Below are 21,718 nucleotides of genomic sequence, written 5' to 3' on the forward strand. Positions count from 1 at the left end.
GTGTGTGTGCGTGTGTGTGTGCGTGTGTATATGTGTGTGCGCGTGTGTATATGTGTGTGCGCGTGTGTGCGCGTGTGTATATGTGTGTGCGCGTGTGTATATGTGTGTGCGTGTGTGCGCGTGTGTATATGTGTGTGCGTGTGTGCGCGTGTGTATATGTGTGTGCGTGTGTGCGTGTGTGTATATGTGTGTGCGTGTGTGTGTGTGTGTTTTTTCCCCAAACATAAGTTTGATTCAATGCATCATCTCCAGGCCAGATGGTCACCAGAACAACCTACGATCTGCGGCCTATGAGGCTCTGATGGAGATCGTAAAGAACAGTGCCAAGGACTGCTACCCTGCTGTACAGAAAACCACGCTGGTCATCATGGAGCGGCTGCAGCAGGTTCTGCAGATGGAGGTGAGGTGAAGGGTCACAGAATGCCATTAGCTACTAAAAATCAGAAACTTGCTCAGTGTAGCAGCAGTGGCTCAGTTACGAGCTAAATATGGCTAATGTTTGAGCTTTTATGAATAGCTTGGTGTCTTGAATCAGAATTGAATTTATAGTCAAGTAAGTTCTTGCATACAAGGAATCTAATCTGGTGTTATTGGTGCATAAACAATAAGAAAAGAAAAAAAATACTTCTGTAAGAAGTAAAGCAGTCAAATAGGCAAAACTGAAAGACGAACCATTGCCCCAGTCTGAGGTCAAGAGTGCTCTGGAGCAGGTTTAATCCAGGATGTCTGTACATTGCTGCATTCATCTTTCCCTCAGTCCTGACTAGTCTCCCAGTTCCTGCTGCTGGAAAAACATCCCGCACAGCATGATGCTGCCACCACCATGATTCACTGTAGGGATGGTGCCTGGTTTCCTCCAAACATGACGCCTGGCATTCACACCAAAGAGTTCAATCTTTGTCTCATCAGACCAGAGAATTTTGTTTCTCATGATCTGAGAGTCCTTCAGGTGCCTTTTGGTAAACTCCAGGTGGGCTGCAAAGTGCCTTTTACTAAGGAGTGACTTCTGTCTGGCCACTCTCATACAGGCCTGATTGGTGGATTGCTGCAGAGATGGTTGTCTTTCTGGAAGGTTCTCTCTTCACAGAGGAATGCTGGAGCTCTGACAGGGACCAACCGGTTCTTGTTCACCTCCCTGATGAAGGCCCTTCTCTCCTGATCGCTCAGTTTAGACGGGCGGCCAGCTCTAGGAAGAATCCTGGTGGATCCAAACTTCTTCCATTTATGGATGATGGAGGCTACTGTGCTCATTGGGACCTTCAGAGCAGCAGAAATGTCTCCGTACCCTTCCCCAGATTTGTGCCTCCAGACAGTCCTGTCTCGGAGGTCTACAGACAATTCCTTTGACTTCGTGCTTTGTGCTCTGACATGCACTGTCAACTGTGGCACCTTACATGTAGACTGATGTGTGCCTTTCCAAATCATGTCCAAATGTACCCCAGGTGGACTCCAGTTAAACTACAGAAACATCTCAAGGATGATCAGTGGAAATGGGATGCACCTGAGCTCAATTTTGAGCTTCATGACAAAGGCTATGAATACTTGTGTACATGTTATGTATGTGAGTTTTTTTTTTTTTTAATAAGTTTGTAAAAATCTAAAAAAATGAAAAAAGCTTTTTTCCCCCCACATTGTTATTAGGGGTTATTGTGTAGAATTTTGAGAAAAAATAAGAATTTCGTCCATTTTTGAGTAAAGCTGTAACATAACAAAATATGGAAAAAGTGAAGTGCTGTGAACGCTTTCTGGATGCAGTGGATATAAATGAATATTGCAGATTTTCCAGCCTGCTGACACCATAATAACAAATTCACATCTTGGGTCCAGTCTCACATTCAGAGCACCTCAGACAGAATCCAGTTCAACGACCTGCAGTCGCTGCTGTGTGCTACACTTCAGGTGAGACTACACCTCAGTTATTAATCATCCTGCCAGTGGCTCAACTGAAAGGTTCACTCTGTCCTGGTCAATGTTGGAAATATCAGTAACTTACTTATTCTTATTATTGTTATTTATTTTGTTGATGAAACCCAAGACAAACTAACATTTATATGTTTGACTCATTGAAAGTGTTAGAAATTCGGTGAAAATTAATGTGCTTTTTTTTATTTTTTTATTGTGGAACATAGCCACATTTTACTTATTTATGAAAATATTTTGCAACTCTTTGTTTTTAAATGTATTAGTAAGAAAAGATGGAATGAAAACAAAATAAAAACTAAATGCATTTTTAAAGTCTACAGACCAGGGAAATAAAGAAACCCAGTCACATGACTGTCATGTTTTCAGTCCAGATTGAAATGACTGCAGAATCACTGACTAATCTGAGGAGGCAGTTTGTTTGGCAACAATAGAGGATGCAGGCCTGGTATTTTTCAAGCCTGAGCCAGATTTCCGGCTTTTGGATGCGGATATAATGCAGCGGGAGGGGACATGTTGCCATTTAATCCTTATGGAAGGACGTGTTGTGGATATGTAGTGTGGTGGAGATGTCTTTCTGGAGTTTATACTTGACATGGACATGTCCTGTCTCTGGCAATCAGTCTGTGAGCAGGACTTATGTCCCTTTTGTCTTTTATTTATATCTTTTAATTATTTATTCAATTTTATGTTGCCTTTTTTTATGTAAGGCGCCTTGAGACGGCTTTTGCTGTGATTTGGCGCATAATAAGCTAATTAAATTAAATTAATTAAATTTATTTAACAGTTATGACAGAGTTTAAGGGGAGAAAGCGAGGAAGTGCAGTGGCAGCTGGTGTTTTTTTGTTTTTTTTTTACGTGCACGTGCGCATGAATGAATCGTCCATGAAGATAATTTTATTAATTATACAGATGTATGATAAAACAAATGGTGACTGGTTTATAACACAATTATGACAGCGTTTGAGGGGATGGTCTGCAAATGAAGTTTAGCACCGGGAAATATACCGGTTCTTTGTTTAATAATAGCCGCTAAATATACCCTGTTCTTTGTTTAATAACACGAATTTTTATTGGTCTAGCTCAATGTGATAACCAATCATTGAATGTGTTTTAATGTAGCTCGATCTGTATCAGAACAAAAATCTTTTCTTAGCATTTTGCAGGTGTTAGACAAAGCGATCAAATTGAAGAAAGATTATTTAGTGGATATGATTTTGACCATTGCATCCGATTGCCGTAAATAGTATTTTATGTTTTTTATCTATGTAGTTTGAAGAGGTCTTATTAAAAGGATTAAGCATCCATGAAGAGTGTTCGATAAATTTCAAAATTCAAATTGCTTATGAATTTTGGCATTTCGAAAACAAAATGCTTATCTCATGTTGTAAGTTAATAAACATTCATTTATTGAAATAATAATTGTTTTTCACATATTTGAAACTCGGAGTGGATGCCAACCCAACCCTTTTCATTTTCTGCCTTGCTTTTCTTTCCACGCTGATGTTCGCTTGGACTGGTCTGTTGAATAAACTGTAAAATACTTGCCCTGAAAATATGAGCCCAGCAGCAAGAGTGTCAAAACCTGCAGATGTTAGGGGAACCTATGCCCAGTTTTTGTTTGTGGTTATTTTATTTTTGCTTTAGAAAACTGCATTGTAAAACACAAACCACTTGACCTCAAAGATGGTAATATTGTTTAAAATCTTTAACATTGGGTGTTCCTGAGAGCTTTCCAAACATGTTTAAAAAGGCCTAAAATCGCAGCCCCCACCCCGGGGCTTTGCCCCTAGACCCCATTGGGGACCTAGGCGGCCCCCAAACCCCTCGACAAATTAGTTTCAGGCTTAGCCATATTGCCTCAATGCCAGCTCTGAGGATGATTAAAGAAAATCCTCTTATTCCCATTTGCACCACAAGATAAGGATCAGTATGAGCTACAAAAGGAGGCAAACAGCACTTCAGAATTCTATTAACCAATCCTTGAAGTCTGAGTTCACATGTGAAGCTGCCATAATTCTGGGAATGTAATTAAATTTCTTTGTCCTGGTTCAAACATGTAGGTACATTTGACAAAAATTCATCTAAAAATTCAGTTTTCAGTTCAGCACACTGCCATGTTTGATAAAAGTAGAGACATAAAGAAAATAATTTCAAAAGACTATTTAAAACAGTTAATTTGTTGACACCTTCGGGAAAACTCAACTGGCTAAAATTAAGAGTTGGGTCTTGGCTTTTTTGGGGTGGACAAACTTGTTGACTCGCGGGCCACAATGGGTTCTAAAATTTGATAGAGTGGCTGGGCCAGGAGCAGATGGATGAAGTGTTTGTGTGAACTAATATCAGTGGTGGGCACAGGCACCTGAAAAGTTACCAATAACGGCTAATCCGCTAACTGAAAAGTTTAACTTTTATAGCGTTAAACCACTAAAAATTTAGTGGAAGTTAAAGCTAGCTGCTAAGTTTTAGTGCTGACCCTTTACACTGTCAGCTGCTGATAAGCCAGTTTCGGGTTTAAGCACGGCAGGGGCTTCTGAGGCGATCACAATCCCTAAACAAACAAGGAACCAGAGCTTTTTTCTTTATGCGGCCTGCCCGCTGCTGCAAAGAAGTGTCACGTTTCACACAATACGGATGGTGGCAGAAGAGATCAAACGCAAGGCATTTTTCACTCATGGGTTCATTTATAAACAAAACTAATCCCGGACAGTTTATCGACATTAATGGTAACTCTTGTTTTTGCAAAGTGAAAATATCGCACATATCTTTAAAGTAATGCGCTAATTCTGAAGGATTGAGCATTAACTGACACAACCCGCCAAAAGGCATGATGGGAATTGAGCCTCCTTTCATCACTATGCCCCTCCCCCCCAAAAAAAGTGCATAGTACACTGGATGGGAGTGTGAATAGTGACCAACATATTTGAATCTCAAATGCAGTTTTGTCCTCAGAATGTCTCAATATTATGTAAGTGAGCAAAGCGATGAATGCTTGTGATTTGTGATCTACAAATGCTGAATCACACTTCACAAACAGAATTTTCAGTTTTGCAAATGTCTCTTTCAAATGAAAAAGTAGAGAAGCTTGAATCTTCGACTGGACTGGGTTGCTTGACGCGAGGACGTTTCGCTTCAAATCACAGAAGCTTCCTCAGCTAAAATTCTTGCTCTGGTAGTCTGACTTCTGTCTTGACTCTTGCAGAGAAAAATAAACAGAAGCCACAAAAGCTGGAGTTTTAAACCTAACCAGACCCCTCCTACCGAGAGGCAGACTGCTAAGGCTAGTGACTGAACAATAGCTCTAATTAGCACCTATTGTGCTCTAGTTAGCACCCTCCTAATGACAGGGCAGCTGTCCCTTCTAATGATGGAACGGACGCCTCTCCTGATGGCTCCCTTGACGACTCTCCTGATGACGCGAATGACTCATTACCATGAACAAAAGATTGAAACTGCTTTGACCTGAGTACCCCATTGTAAACAGGGGACAAAGCGTGTCTCAGACCCCCTCCCCGGTTAAGGCTGGGTTTCAACTGTTTCACATAGAATGCCTCCTTGACCCCTCTCTCAAACCATTTCTTCTCTCTGACTAAGATTTTAACTTCCTTGTCCTCAAACGTGTGGTTTGTGTCTTTAAGGTGGAGATGAACTGCAGACTGAGGTCCACTGGTGCCCTCTCTGCGGTGCTGGTATAGCCTTTTGTGTAAAGGTTGCTTAGTCTCACCTATGTAGTGTTCGTTACAGTTTTCCTGACATCTGATAGAATACACTCCATTGCTCTGTTTGTAACTAGGGATCATGTCCTTAGGGTGAACTAATTTCTGTCTCAAGGTGTTAACCGGTTTAAAGTAAACTGGGATTTTGTGCTGTCTGAAGATCCTCTGTAGTTTTTCCTCCACTCCTGCTAAATGAAAAAATTAAAAATAAAATGAAAAAAATTCAAATGAAAAAAATTACATTTACAAATACTATGTCACAAGTCGTTTAGTAATTTGTCGTATTTCTTTGCATTTTGGGCAGCCTCTTTCTGTGTGGCCGTTGTGGGGAAAATGAGTGAAAGATTTATTTGAAATTTCTCTTAAGAAAGTCAGCTTGGATTTGAAGGCTCACATTTATGTACATGTGCACAAACTGATGTTTCCCCTGTAGCTTCAGATTCAGCTCATTCATATGTCCACAGCAAATGCAAATCACAAAGCCAGTTCTTGTCACTTAGGGCCCTGTCACACCTTAATGATTTAGCCAGCATATGCTCACAGCCCTGTTTCCACTGAGTGGTTCAGGTCGGTACTGCACAGTGTGGTACGTGTCGGAACAGTTAAGTCTGGCTTGGTCTGTATTTCCACTGCCAGCACTGTGTTGGTGGTGTCGTTAATTTCTTATCAGTCAATCAATCCACTGCCAACAGAACCCTTTTGTTTGGCAGGTGGAACACTTAAATATTGAAAAGCACGTCATCAAGCACGCGTGCACTGTCACGCGGCATCTCATCTCCACACAGAGGCAAAACAGAGTAATTTAACATTTTATTTTTGTCTTGGTGGATCATAGGATATATTTTCATTGCGTGCAGAATGCTGAAGAGTCGACTAATGCCTGTGGTAACCACTGATGTGAATGAATGAGACGCTGCAACTCAACTTTTAAAATAAGTTAATAGTCTTGTTTTGGCGCAGAGTCAGCGTTCTCTGGTTCAGGCTGAGAAACGCACAAACCACAGAGGGTCTTCTTTTAAAAATGCTACGTTTCTTCAGCCATGACAAAGGAACGAAAGTACTTTCAGACGTCATTTTCTAAAGTCAGGACGCTTTATGTGGATACATTTTCGTCAGGCTGTGATGATGAATCTGGCTGAAACGAACAGGTCAGATTAAGACTTTATATTTACTCTGTGTGTGTGTGTGAATGGCTTTAATATTTGAAACAGTATGTTTCAAATATTAAACAGTATGTTTGCATGAGGACTGCAGCATTCAGCCAATCAATGGACAGCATTAATGGATGTATTTCAGTTTATTTGTAACTTGCAAGAAACGTGTGTACAATTGCATAATTTACCTACAACTTATGGCCTGCATATGAGACATACGCTGGCATATGTCAAAAATATTGTGCTTGCCCAAAATGTTTCGAGAAACTGCGTATTACGATGTATATCAGTGTGCTTCAACGTGCTCTTAACTTAAACAAAACTTAACCATAACTTTTTAGACTTAAGTCCAGCGTATACCAGTGTTTTTAGTACGGTCGGCATACTCTGGCTAAATCGTCAAGGTGTGACGGGGTGTAACCAGCGGGCATGGGAGTGGTAAAGTAAGTCCTGGTGTTCTGCTTCGGTTTTCTCCAGGAACACAAACTGACGATGGCAACAAAGTCGTTCATTGAAGAGGATTTTTTTTTTTTAAGCACTGTAACATAGCGTTATAAAACATTAGCGTTATCACATTTACTAATCAAACACATGGGCATAATTTGGTGGGGGATGAGGGGACATGTCTCCCCACCTTTTCAACCGAGGGGACAGAATATGGTAGCCCCCCCCCCCCCCCCCCCCATCTTCTGACATATATGTGTGTATTTGAAACATGCTATGCCAGTCTTATGTGCAAACCATGTCAGGCTTATTTGCAAAACCATGTCAGAATAGTATCTTTGTTTCTGCAAGTTTGTATTTTTAGCAGCATTGACTTGTTTACAACACCTGTTTCTTGTTTGTCACATTCGGAATTTTCTGGGACTGCATTTGCCCAGATTTGAAACCAAAAATTGTTGCCTCTAGGGACTAGTGTCTACACATAAGTATCAATGGACCATATGCTAATTTACTAAATTCTGAAAGTTAGAAAAGGAAATCAGCAAAGCTATCTTGGACCTCAGAAAGCCCATCTGCAATTATTGCTTGATCTCCAAAATCAGTCTATGCAAGCGAAATTATGTTCAGTATGAGTGTTGTCATTAATGCCACTTCAAAAATTAAATTCGTGATAAGTAATTTATGCTAAACTTATGATCTGTTGTTTTTCAAACTTATGCAAAAACAAATCTTGAGGAAATAAATACAGTATGCGATAGTTAATAATTATTAAGATCCTGTTCTTTCATATTTTTGAATACATTTTACCACATTGCAGTTGTTTTTTTAATGAAAACTCAACCTATCATTCTTTTTGAGTTCTACCTTATTTACACCAGGATGTTAATAAAATCAATGCTAGCTATTCTCAGAATAAAGTACTTATATCCACAGTTTCAAATTGCATAAGTCTAATGGTGTCCACTTTATGGTTAAAATTACTGTTCTGGATGCTCAGAATGCATCTGAGCTTATCTAGAAACCGTTGGCTTATGGGCTTTGGCCCTGCGGGCCTCGCACTTTGCCTCCCCCAATTTCTAGTTTTACATTGTGCCCTTGATCAAACATGACATCGCTGTTACGTTACAGCAAACACATGTGCTCAGCCTAATGAAATTGTCATCGTTAATGTTAACGTTTACAGCTATCAATTTCAGAATAGCCTTTAACTTGCCAAGTATCCACAAGAATACAAGGAATGCAATATGCAGTTGTATGCAGGGTTCTAGCTAGCGCAAACTTGCGTTACGGCCCGTTACGCTATAATTTTGGACCGTTACGATTTTCAATACAGCATCTGTAATCAACCGTTTCTGCAGCGTGACTCCAGTTTGAAGCATGAATCGAAGCAATGCTTCGATTCAATAGTTCGTGGCTCTTTGATTCGCTGCTCTTCAGAAGTGGTAAGTCCGCTTCTTAACCCCTCTGAAAGCCGTTAAAATATCATGAGTCACTTTTGTGTGGCTTAAAGTCATTAACTGGGACTCTTGTCTCGTTGCAGTCGAGAAACGAGAATCGTCCTCCGTTTTGTCACAGCTTCAAACGCTGCGCGGCTCTCTGTTGAGACAGAGTCTGCTCGGAATTAATAACTTCAAAAGGAATTTCCGCTTTGAATAAAATGACGCCTCTTACAAACGTTGCAATACAGACAATAAACTACAATCGACTAAAACGTTTTTTCCTCCCAAAATGAGACGTCTTGCATTCTTTATAAACCTGACCTGCAGCGCAGCTGCAAGAGCTCAGCTCATAGGTATGGAAATACATTCATGCCAGTAATAATGTCTGAAAGGAAATGCTTTTGACAAAAACTAACAGATTTTATTTCTGTTTATGTCCAGAGATCAAGGACCCACCATGTAGAGTTTATGTCCAGAGTTTAAGGATCCAGTAACCAGTTTCGTATTTACTTTAAGACTCAAATGTTGTTCAATTTTAATTTAATCAGCTTATAAAGCGCCAAATTACAACAAAAACAGAAGTAAAGAAGATCATAGCAAAATAAAAACTAACTAACTAACTCCACGGACTCCGACTGCCTCACTTAGGGCCATGTACTGGCTAACCCAGAATGAGATTGCCCACTCAACAAACTTCCCCAGCCTTCTGGACATGATGGACTTGGGCTGTCGTACCTGGCTTTTCCCCTTTGGGTACCCCTAGAATGGCCAATTTTTAGCTTGAATTTTCAAAAGCCCCCACCACCACCACGGTCACTTCGCTCCCTCCACATTACCACTATGCTAAAATTTTATCCTAGCTAGAACCCTGTGTATGCAAACCTTTGGGCACCCCTGATGATTTCCATGATTTTCCTTTATAAATCAATTGTTGTTTGGATCAGCAATTTCAGTTAAATATGCCACATAGCAGACAAACACACTATTTGAGAAGTGAAATGAAGTTTATAGGATTTCCAGAAAGTGCAATAATTCTTTCAACAAAATTAGGCAGGTGCATAAATTTGGCCACCCCAACAGAAAAAATACATCAATATTTAGTAGATCCTCCTTTTGCAGAAATATCAGCCTATAAACGCTTCATTCCTATAGCTTCCAATGAGAGTCTGGATTATGGTTCAAGGTATTTTGGACCATTCTTCTTTACAAACATCTCAGGGTTGTTGGTTTCTGAGCATGGACAGCCCACTTAAAATCACACCACAGATTTTCAATAATATTCAGGTCTTGAGACTTAGGTGGGCATTCCAGAATGTTGTACTTGTTCCTCTGCATGAATGTCTCCGTAGATTTTGAGCAGTGATTAGGGTTGTTTTTTTGAAAGATCCTGCCCCGGCACAACTTCAGCTTTGTTACTGATTCTTGAACATTGTTCTCAAGAATCTGCTGATACTAACTGGAATCCATGTGACCCTCAACTTTAACAACATTCCCAGTACCTGCACTGGCCACACAGCATGATGGAACCACCTCCAAATTTTACTGTAGGTAGCAAGTGTTTTTCTTGGAATGCTGTGTTCTCTTTTTAGCCATGGATAAAACCCCTTGTTATGTCCAAATAACTCTATTTTAGTTTCATCAGTCCACAGCACCTTATTCCAAAATGAAGCTGGCTTGTCCAAATGTGCTTTAGCATACCTCAGATAACTCTGTTTGTGGCATGTATGCAGAAAAGGCTTCCTCTGCATTACAGCATCATACAGCATTTCTTTGTGCAAAGTGCGCTGTATAGTTGAACGATGCACAGTGACACTATCTGCAGCAAGATCATGTTGTAGGTCTTTGGAGCAGGTCTGTGGATTGACTGACTGTTCTCACCATCCTTCGCTGCAACTTATCTGAGGTATTTCTTGGCCTGCCACTTTGGGCCTTAACTAGTACTGTGCTCGTGGTCTTCCATTTCCTCACTATGTTCCTCACAGTGGTAACTGACAGCTGAAATCTCTGAGATAGCTTTTTGTATCCTTCCCTAAACCATGATGTTGAGCAGTCTTTGTTTTCAGGTCATTTGAGAGTTGTTTAGAGGCTCCCATGTTGCCACTCAGAAGAGATGCAAAGAGGGGAAACATTTGCAAATGGCCACCTTAAATACCCTTTCTCATGATTGGATTCCCCTGTGTAAGAAGGTCAAGGGTCAGTGAGCTTACCAATCCAATTTTGTTCCAATAATTAGTGCTAAATGTATTCAAATTAATAAAATGCCCAAATTTATGCACCTGCCCAATTTTGTTTAAATAATTATTGCACACTTTCTGTAAATACTAGAAACTTAATTTCACTTCTCAAATATCACTGTTTGTCTGCTATATGATATATTTAACATAAATTTCTGATCCAGACAACCAATGATTTATAAAGAATAATCATGAAAATGATCAAACTTTTGCCCAAACTTTTACATACAACTATAAGTAACTCACTATAGATGTTAACCTTCTTGGGCTGATGCCGCCGTGTACGACGGCTGAGACCAAGTTTTACTAAATTAGAAATAACTTTTTAATGATGTGAAATAGAAATTTATTTATTTTGCTGAAAAGTTAACTCCAGCCAGCCATCCACCATCTTTGTCCCCCTCATTGAAGCTGTGTGATGACGTGCGCAATGTGAGTGTCTAATCGGAATTGGTTCACTATCACATGGTTTTCCGAAATCCAATCGTAGGGCAGATTTAGCTCGTGATAAACCAAAGATTGTTTTTAGGAATGATGTGTTACTAGTTGGCCCGTTTGAATAGCCCCCTGGCTGCTACATTTTGGATCAGGAAAAAGCAAACCATTTCAGCGTCTCACGTATGGGGGCTGAAAACTGCAGCTAAATATTACACTTTCAACAATAGTTATTTCAGTGAAGATGGACTTTATTTAAACTCTCTGTTGGATGGAAAAAAATAATCCTCTGCATACATTGCATTGTGTATCCCAAATGTTTCAGTATTTCACTGAATTTTTTTCTGTGTTAAGCTTGAACATAGCTCACAGGTAAGACCTTGTGGACGACTGAAGAACTTTGACTTGTCTCTGCCTTCCAGAACGTTCTGCGAAAAGTTCAACACCAGGATGCCTTACAGATTTCAGATGTTGTGATGGCCTCATTGCTTAGAATGTTTCAAAGCACAGCTGGATCTGGTGGCGTGCAGGAGGACGCACTGATGGCAGTCTCAACACTGGTTGAAGGTACAGATCATTTGCGTGTTTTTTGTGAAATGTGGTCTGTGAACATGTTTGTGTTTTAGCATTGTGCAGTTATGTGGCTCTTTGTGTGCATTCTTAGTTTTGGGTGGTGATTTCCAGAAGTACATGGAGGCCTTCAAACCATTCCTGGCTATTGGACTGAAGAACTACGCAGAGTATCAGGTGAAGTGCACAGACCCTGATAAGAGCTGAAGCCAGTCAGTCAGAGTTGATTGACAGAACAGTCAGCAGTGTTTGGTTTCTACTTGGCTGAACTTACTGCTCAGAGCGTGGTGGATCAGCAGTTAGTGCATTGACAGTTTATACAGAAGGTCACTGGTTTCAGTCTGGGACTGGCACGTGAAGTCCCTCCTGCTCACTCAGCAGTAACTTGTGATGAAAGTTTTCTGCGAATTCCCGGAAATTCGGGTTTTTACTTAGGTGTGAAAGTTTCCAGGTTATTTTTGATAGCATACGTCAGAATCCAATACTGCTAACACACTCAAGCAGTTGGTGGCGGTAATGCACCGTGTTGGTGTGCAAACCACCAATAAACCTGAAAGAAGAAAAGGAAGGGTTATTTTTGTTTTCCTGGCCCACGTCAGATTTAGCCTATGGTCTGTATTTGTAAAATTGTTTGGAAACGTCACAGTGGATATTAAGTCTCACATTTTCAGGTCCTGATCTGAGACTGAAGGATGGATCTTAAACTACTGCATATTATTATTATTATATATTTTTTAAATTATTTTGGTCAATATTGATGTTCTTCTTTTTCCTATATGTTGTGTATGCTTTATTTTGTCCACATAGTGCCTGCATGTCTAACGTCACTGTTGTTGTAGGTGTGTCTTGCGGCTGTGGGTCTGGTGTGTGATCTGTCCAGAGCGCTGATGTCCAACATCCTGCCTTACTGTGACGAGATCATGCAGTTACTGCTGGAGAACCTTGGGGTAAGGCTGACCCGATGTTTTGGTGACGTGCAGTAAGTGGTTGCACAGTATCTTAAAACACCTCTGTATGATGACATCTGATCGTGTCCTCTTACTCAGACTGAGCTTTACGTGTTCTTCAAACATATTAGATGACATGTTGAAGTCTGAAACATGCATTCTGTTCAGAATGAGAATGTCCATCGGTCAGTGAAGCCTCAGATTCTGTCTGCTTTTGGTGACATCGCTCTGGCCATCGGAGGAGAGTTTAAGAAGTACCTGGACATCGTCTTGGACACGCTGCAGCAGGCCTCCCAGGCCCAGGTTGACAAGGTACTGAGATAAGATTAGAGCCCGACCGATATGGATTTTTTGAGGCCGATGCCAATAGCGATATTTTGATGAAAAAAAATGCAGATAATCGATAAATCGGCTGACTTGCCGATAAATCAGCCAATATTATTTTTTTTTTATTTTTTTATTTTTTTTAATGAATAAAATGTTCTTTTTTGGACCCTTAACAAAAAAGATATGAGTTAAAAAAAAATGCAATTGGAGCAGTTAGGGGGCTATTTAAATGGGCCAGTTAGTAAGATATCACTCCTGAAAATGAGCTTTGTCATATCACATGAGGAAAATCTGCCCTACGATTGGATTTTGGAAAACCATGTGATGGAGAACCAATTCCGTTTGGACACTCACATTGTGCACGTCATTACACATCTTCTATGAGGAGTACCAAGATGGCCGATGTTGGATCGAAAGTCCGGAGTTAACTTTTCAGCAAAAAAAAAAGTAAGTTTCTATCTCATATCATTAAAAAGTTATTTACAGTTTAGCAGAACTTGGTCCCAGCCATCGTATACGATGGCGTTGGCCCCAGAGGGTTAATGGTGAACGGCAGTAATTCCCAGAACCCTTCCGGACGACCAGTGAATCTGAATGTTTCAACCTGTTAGCAGTAAACGAAAGTTTTTCATGCTAGAAATAAGGTCTCCACAGCGTGGGCTTAATAAAAAGCGTGACTGACGCAATGCAGCACATTTGACACATTACTACATAAACTGAGTTAATCAAACTGAGTTGAACTGAAACGGGAGAAATGTGGGGTGAATGTAATTGCAAAGTTATTACAAATAACATCCTTATAAACTTACTTGTATGCTTTTGTCAGCTGATCAGTGCAGTGTGACAGCGAACTACGGGGGCCGGTGATGAACACATTTAAGCAGGGGTGTAAGCAGCTCTCACTTGAATGGAGTCAGAGCTCCATCTACTGGACAAATGGTGCAATGACATTTTACATTGCCAACACAAACATTATTTCAGTTACTGTTCTGTTTGAGAAATTATCGGCAGAATTTCGGCCGATAGTGAGTACTTTGAAAAGGGCTTTTATCGGTCGGGCTCTAGATAAGAGCTCATTGATCATAAATACCCACTTGTGTAACTCTGGACATTTGCTTCTCATCTTTCATGAAACTGACTAATGTAATCGTACCAGTCAGTACCAATCAGTAAAGAATTTTCTATTCTGAATAAAACTGAAACTCTGCTGGGAGGAGTCAGGCTGTTTATTTGCACTCCAGATCATCCTTCTTACTCTGTTTTTTGGATGAATGTTCAAATGACTGCATAGTGATGCTGCATGCATACCAGCATGTGGTAATCTGTTTGCTGATTCCTTCTGCTTCTTTGCTTGAGAGTTATTGCAGATAATGTGACCTTTTCATCATTTGGTGACATGATGCCGCATAGATCAGCAGATGGCAAACAGCTGATTCATATGCACTTGACATCATCGTTCTTGATCTTATTTTCAACTCAGATACAATAGTCTCACGAATCTCTCTCAGGACTCTACTTACGACGCGCTAACGCTCCAGTGGAAACAGTTTGTCCATTGTCCACGGAGAACATAAACCTTTGTTTCAGGGTTTTGTATTTTAAAATCTGTACACCAGTTTGAATGATGAGGCTCTGTGATGCTTTTTTAAATTAATTCAGATATTTAGTGGTTAGCTTCATGACATGTAGTCCGTGCAGGATAAATAAATAAATAAACTGGAAGGAAAAGAGGAATAACCATGTCTTGGTCTGTTGTTCATGCTCACCCTACAGGTGGTCACATGACTGTCGTGTTTTTACATGGTTGACATTGTTCACTGTTATGCTTCATGTTTAAACATGGTTTGTGTTTCAGACGGACTATGACATGGTGGACTACTTGAATGAACTGAGGGAGGGCTGTCTGGAGGCCTACACCGGGATTATCCAGGGCCTGAAGGGGGACCAGGAGAATGTGCACCGTAAGACAGAATACGTGTTGCAATGCTGTGACAGCTGTTCCTCCTCCTGCTAGCAGTGGAGCAGAGTGGATTTTATGCTGTCACAGATTAAAACGGGTCTTTTCACCCAGGTTGCATCACGCAGCAGCGCTGTGATAAAATGCTTCCTGGTTTTGCGTGGCCCCACAAGATTCAGAGATGGATCAGAAATTGCAAATAAACTTTAAATTAGACCCCAGTGATTAAAGTAACATTATCCCTTTATTTGAATCTTCGTTGTTCCTAATGTTAAAGCATGTTTGCCGTCCCTCTGCAGCTGATGTGATGCTGGTTCAGCCACGGGTGGAGTTCATTTTGTCCTTCATTCATCACATAGCAGAGGATGAAGACCATTCGGACGGCGTGGTGGCCAATGCCACTGGCCTAATCGGGTAAATCTTTGGACGGGACTGAATCTGTGTTTATCTTTAAAAACTGTGAAATATTGATGATTTCTCAGCCAGGCACAGTTTCAGGTCACACGTTCAACCATCAGTGTAAACCAGCAGAACTGCTACATTATTGTTGATCCTGACAGTCTGCACCATGTCAGGCTAACTTATGAAGCTATAAACTCTTGCACAAATTTAGGTGGTGACCCAAATATGCCTCAAAATGTACATTTTGTCTCCATCCTTCTCACTTTCTAACATCATAAAGCTGACAGCCCTTACATTAGCATTAGAGTAGAAACTTTAAGATGACATTTTGCTCTCAAAGTATCCGATCAAGTCTGTGACAAATGAAAGACATTTTCTGCAAAATCTGGTTTGTGACAAAATTTGACCTTTGTGGCATTTCTAAAAAAAAAAAGCAAATGTTTGACAGCTGCGAATGTGTCTAAGCAGCTTGTTTTGTGGTGTGTTTAGTGACCTTTGCACAGCGTTCGGTAAAGATGTCATGAAGCTGGTGGAGGTTCGTCCTCTCATCAACGACCTGCTGACAGAAGGGCGACGGTCAAAGACCACAAAAACCAAGACGCTGGCGACCTGGGCTACCAAGGAGCTCCGCAAGCTGAAGAGTCAGGCCTGGTTAGAACCTACACAACAGCAACACAATGTGGTTTCATATGAAAAGGCACAAGCGTGGACTGAAAGGTTGTTGACATTAGATAATCCAAAATCATGTTTGACCTACAGTTACAGTCAGAAAAACCTTTGACAATAACAAAAATAAAACGTATCACCAGGCCATTGTCAGAGGTTCATCATGGAGAGGGCAGACATGTCTAGACCATGGTCTAGGACCCCACCCTCACCACATCATCAAATGAATACGTAATGTGGTGAGCCTAATTTGCTTCTGAATTGTCAGGGTGTTGAATACAAAAATAAGTTTAAAAATTCTAGTAGAACTAACTGGCAAGAACTATGATTGATTTATTTTTGTTTTGTTTATATGCCCCGCGCGGTGCTTTGCCGCAGGGCATATAGCATCTGGGTTGTCCGTCCGTCCAGCCGTCTGTCAGTCCGGCTGCAGTTCGTTCACCGCAACATAGCTCGGCACCTATTGCTCACAGAAACTTCATATTTGGTGGGTACGTGCCTTGGAGGAGTACTTCGCATGGGTTCGAAGGCCGGTGACCTTGACCTACTTTTCAACGTCACCAATGGTCACAACTGTCAAATCCTTTGCCACAACGTAGCTCGGCGCCTTTTGCTTGTAGAAACTTCATACTTGGTGAGTACATGCCTTGGAGGAGTACTTCGCATGGGTTTGAAGGCCGGTGACCTTGACCTCCATTTCAAGGTCACCAGTGGTTGCATTTGTTTTGAAGACTGGCGACCGTGACCGACTTTTTATGGTCACTGTTTGTCACATCCTCGAGACAAATATTATGCCAATCTCCAATTTTTTCATTGGCTTAAACCAAATACCCTCCCCATACAAGTACATATTACTGCACTTTGCATGGAAAATAATACTGCGTGCAGGGCATTTTGTGATGAATGTCTCTAGGGTTTTTTTTTTTGTGAGCACGAAAGACACATTTGAATGCATTCATAATTTCATTTTCAAGAGTTACAATGCTACAGTTTCTGTATTTAAAAAGAGGCTTAAAGGGCATATCTCAGTCCAATCAACATTATTGTTCAAAATAAAAAAACAAATCATGTACTAGATTATAGGTTATTAATTCCAGTGGTGGGCACAGTTCCACTAATTAACAAAGCTAACTTTTTTGTTAGCTGATTAGCTTTTCAGCTGATTTTGAAAACCATCAGCACACCAATTAACTTCTGCTAAATTTAGTTCTGGTAACGTTCAGACCGCTAACATATTTTTGTGGGTATAGTGAATAAAGCCCAACAGTTAAACATACATTTTAGTGCCTGCCTGTTACATGTTTTGTAGCAGACAGACGGGTATGAGAGGTAGAGCTCAATCCTCTGCCAGCAAAGGAGAGCTGGCTACCAGTGAGTAAGGAAGAGGAGAGAGGAAAAAAAATAATTTATTTTCACACCATACAGACTTGCAGATGTATCATGCACAGAAAGACAGTTTTGATTTATGGTTAAAGTTTTAAACAAACTAATTCCGCACAAGTTATTGAAATTAACGTCACCTCTGTCTTTTTGCAAAATGAAAATATCAGCTATGTTTTAGTTTTAAAGTAATGCACTAATTTTAAATGTTTTAGCGTTTTACAGACGCACATGCCGAAAAACGTTATGGGAAAATTAGTTTCCTATCATCACTGGTTGCTCGGTATATATGTAAAAAAAAACAAAAAAAAAACTGTTAATGTAATGTGTGTTGGTTTTTACAAATAATTCTGTATTTGTAAATATGTTTTCTTTTCATTTGTAAAAAAAAAAAAAAGGCAATTTGAAAACTGAAAATTCTTTATTCAACACTTAGCGAATGTGTGGCAATGAACACTGCCATCCAGTAGATGGCAGTGTTACGTCAGGTATGACGTCAACCATGCAAGGGCACTCCCAGTAATCCCAAAATGATTCTCCAACCTATCTAGTAGAATGTGATGATCCACGGTATCAAACGCAGCACTAAGATCTAACAGCACCAGAACTGTAGTGGTGTCCCAGTCCATTGTAAGCAGATCATTCACCACTGTCACCATCATCAATATAATTATAATTACAATCATCATCATCATAAACTCATCATATCCTTCAGATTAGGAAGGAAATGAATCAAAGGTGGCATTTGACACCTATGCACTTGTATCATGTCTTAATTTCACATTTTAAAATGACCTCTGCATCACCAGGCCAGACAGCACTGGAATGTAAGGAGTCTTTTCATAAAAATGATGCATTAAAGCTGCTCATATTTGATTTTAGATTTCCCCCAAAATTACTGATTGTTCTGAGTGTTCTAATTTGACCATGTAGCCAGTTAACCATCATTTTCAGGTTTTTACCATGTATTCTAGTGTCTCTGCAGATCAGTGTTTACCCTAGATGTTTTTCAGGCCCTGTGGCTCTTATCTCCCTTTGTTTTATTGTAGATGAAACCTGAAGCAGACCAGACTCGGAGGGGTAGCCCACTGCTTGGGCCATTCTAATAGTTACAAGGTTTTTTGGAAATATTTGGGGAAGAGAAGCAGAAGAACCAGAAGAGTAACAAAAACAGTCTGCTATTGAGGGGGTTGGGGGGGAAGAGAAGGTCCATCTTGGTGCTTAGAACTCTGCTCCCAGGTCTCGAATAGGTAGGGCATTCTGAGGTCATTCCAGCACCCAATTGCAGGGGGCCACTGTCCATTAAAGGTCTTGCCAGTGCCTCGGACAGAGAGAAAAAGAGCAGAATCAGTTGGCCAGATGTAACTGCACCTAATGCACTAGTTCACCAGCAGTAAGTCGTCATGGAAGCAGAGAGATTACTAAGGTGGTTGCCGGCAGTTAACCCTGTGCTTCACGAAGAGATGCAGAATTTAGGTGTTAGTGAGGCTGAGACCTGTTCCTTGCAAATAATATGAATTAAAAGGAGAGGAAACATAATTCCACACTACACCAGTATGCTAACCATACAAGAGGGAGACTAGGTGTCTTTAGTCTGGACCAGATTGTCTCTACAGAATCTGACTTTTATCTCTGCATGGAGATCATTCCACAACACATCCGTCTGCCGCACCACGCAGTACACATTATGACGTAATAGAAGAAGCACGGCAGTGATCCGTCACAGAAATTTTGAAGGTGATCAAAATGCTTCATTGCGGTCTGACATGCTAATGACGCAGTTGTACACACTGCGTTTCTGTATGTTGGTGACAAAATGTGCATTTGTATGTATTGTGTAGTGAGCGGTCTGTTTAATCCTCCTGCTGCTCGCTTTGTTTGACTTTCTGGAGGTTTGTGTGTGTGTGTCTTTTCTCAGATTGTTGGTGGGACAGGGTGAGCAGGAGATCGACATCAGTGAAGAATGAGGAAAATTTGCCCCACTGGAATGAAACCTTCTGTCTTTGGCGAGTGTTTGTTAGAAGCAGAAGTGGAGTGTGTCTGTGTGTGAGCGAGCGAGCGAGAGAGCACGAGCGAGAGACGTGTGAGTGAGCCAGACGTGATGACATCACACCACCTTGTGAGTACAATTCCAGCTGTTGCTGACAGACGAGCAGCGACTCCACCTCTTCTCCCTCCCCTTGACTTTTGACCTGTACCTGACAGCCTGTGGACTGGACTGTGTCTGGATTGGGATTCTGAACCTCCCCCTGAAACCACAAACGCTGATGATCCTGAGTACCCACAATCCACCTCTGTCCTGGCTGTAGCTCTGTTAGCAGTCTGCCGGGAGGGAGGAGTCGCACTAAAAACCAACAAACTTAAAAAGCCATGAAGAAGACTCCCGAGGACGTGTGGATCTGTGGAATATTAACCCTTTTTGTTTTTGTTGCTCTTACTTTTCTTCTCAGCTCTTCTTCCACGTAGCCTGTGGTCACAAACGCTGAAACACCAACGCAGCAAAGAGTCGCTCTGAAGCCGCCCTGCGGCTGGCGTCCGGCTCGGGTACAGATGGACAAGCTGGCCGTGGCTGCTCGACCACAAACTGAAATCTTCAATCTGGATTGTTGAAGGATTTTGTTTATCCCTACTCACGAGGCACATCATCCAAAATTCAAAGAACACAGTACTGAAATTTTTCTCCAGATTTCCCACCAATGGGTAAGAACCACCTCCCTGGGCAGGCAGGGGAGGGGCTTACTGCCAAACAGACTAGTGGTCGAGTGGCTGAGTTTGTTTTTGCCGCTGCACTGGGTTTTGGGAATGGGTTGTTCAGCTGTTTAGCTTGTTGAGAATCGAAAATGTAAAAGGTTCTATTTTTCCATTTGGATGAACACAAAGGAAAATAAAATGCTGAAACTTCCCTGCCCATTTCTGGTGATTTCTCTCAAACTGTTGAAGAATCGGTTCTCGTTCTGCTCTGTTGGACTCCTGGACTGTTGGATGTTGGACTGGATATCGATGTGAATTCTTTGTCATACACAGTCTGTTCTTACTTTAACCTGTTAGCGGCTCAGCGGTTCAGTTTATATATGATGTTTAAAAAATAAATAACTTGGTGGGGTGCGAAACTGGTTGGAGCGCCTCGAGTCAGTCTCCAGGTTCAGAGACTCTTCACGGTTTGTGGAAAACATCTGTTCTTTGGTGAGCTACATCAATACCTGGACGACTTTTTTTTCCGCTGTGGCAGGTGACCTTGGGGGATTATGGGAAATTACATAACTTTGTTGAAATGAACCAGGCATCTTGATTATCTCTGAATTGTGAAACATGGAAAGAAAATATGCTTTTTATTTCAACTTTAGTCAACTAATAAAGTCTATATTGTACTGAATACTGCCCCGTGCTGCTTCAAGCCTCAGAAAAAGGGCTGCTGAAAAGGGATTAGGAACTGTTTTGAAGAAGAGTTGAACTTGAGGACCCTGGACAACTGTTTTTTTTTTTTAATGCTGAACAGTCATGATATCTGGTGCTGGCTTCGGGTTGTTGGTGTCTAGACCAGAAACATGATTTGTGTCACAATCATTGGCTCAAATGGATCAGAATAATTTATTGACCCACAGCAGCTTCCCCGCAGGTATTACTTCGACAAAGACAAACTCCTGGAAGGCCGGCGGTGCTGCTCCACCTTTTGTCTGTCAAACAAGATGTACACAATAGACGGAAGAACCAGAAGAAGTCAGAGGTAAATGGTAAATGGACTGCATTTATATAGCGCTTATCCATCTGCATCAGACGCTCAAAGCGTTTTACAATAATGCCTCACATTCACCCTGATGTGAGGGTGCTGCCATACAAGGCGCCCACTATACACCTGGAGCAACTAGGTGATTAAAGACCTTGCCCAAGGGCCCTTATTGATTTTCCAGTCAGGCTGGGATTGGAACCGACGATCTTCTGATCTCAAGCCCAATGCCTTAACCACTCGACCATCACCTCCCTCCTTTTGAGAGGTGTTTGGTGATGCTGATATCTCTGCAGGAGAATAAAGGCCAAAATCTCTTTAGGGTCCTGGTGCTTCCTGTCTGACTGTATGTTGTCATCCTTGAACTTGTAACCATTGGCCTGAGGCGACATCTTTGGTTCCA

The 21,718-nt window shown here is 41.1% G+C and overlaps 1 protein-coding gene and 1 non-coding gene across 2 annotated transcripts; both read left to right on the top strand.

Moving 5' to 3' along the window:
- The first annotated feature begins 164 nt into the window (after positions 1-164).
- Positions 165-20,964, top strand: LOC117527837 (importin subunit beta-1-like). Its single transcript, XM_034190337.1, has 10 exons — positions 165-400; positions 1,828-1,899; positions 11,765-11,909; positions 12,007-12,089; positions 12,752-12,859; positions 13,028-13,171; positions 15,042-15,147; positions 15,443-15,557; positions 16,035-16,196; positions 19,510-20,964. Coding segments are annotated over exons 1-10 (1,152 nt in total). The 5' UTR covers positions 165-184; the 3' UTR covers positions 19,511-20,964.
- Positions 15,176-15,317, top strand: LOC117528839. The gene has a single exon (XR_004565896.1). It is a non-coding gene; the product is annotated as a small nucleolar RNA SNORA79 (small nucleolar RNA).
- Positions 20,965-21,718: the final 754 nt, after the last annotated feature.

Source organism: Thalassophryne amazonica, chromosome 16, assembly GCF_902500255.1.
Source record: "Thalassophryne amazonica chromosome 16, fThaAma1.1, whole genome shotgun sequence".
NCBI classification, from domain to species: domain Eukaryota; kingdom Metazoa; phylum Chordata; class Actinopteri; order Batrachoidiformes; family Batrachoididae; genus Thalassophryne; species Thalassophryne amazonica.

What these genes read in the sequence shown, in the direction of transcription:
- LOC117527837 (XM_034190337.1), top strand. Translation starts at nt 185, where the DNA reads ATGTGTGTGCGTGTGTGTGTGTGTGTTTTTTCCCCAAACATAAGTTTG. An exon ending in AGTCTCAACACTGGTTGAAG is followed by an intron (nt 11,910 to 12,006) that starts GTACAGATCATT and finishes GTGCATTCTTAG; the next exon opens with TTTTGGGTGGTGATTTCCAG. An exon ending in TACTGCTGGAGAACCTTGGG is followed by an intron (nt 12,860 to 13,027) that starts GTAAGGCTGACC and finishes CATTCTGTTCAG; the next exon opens with AATGAGAATGTCCATCGGTC.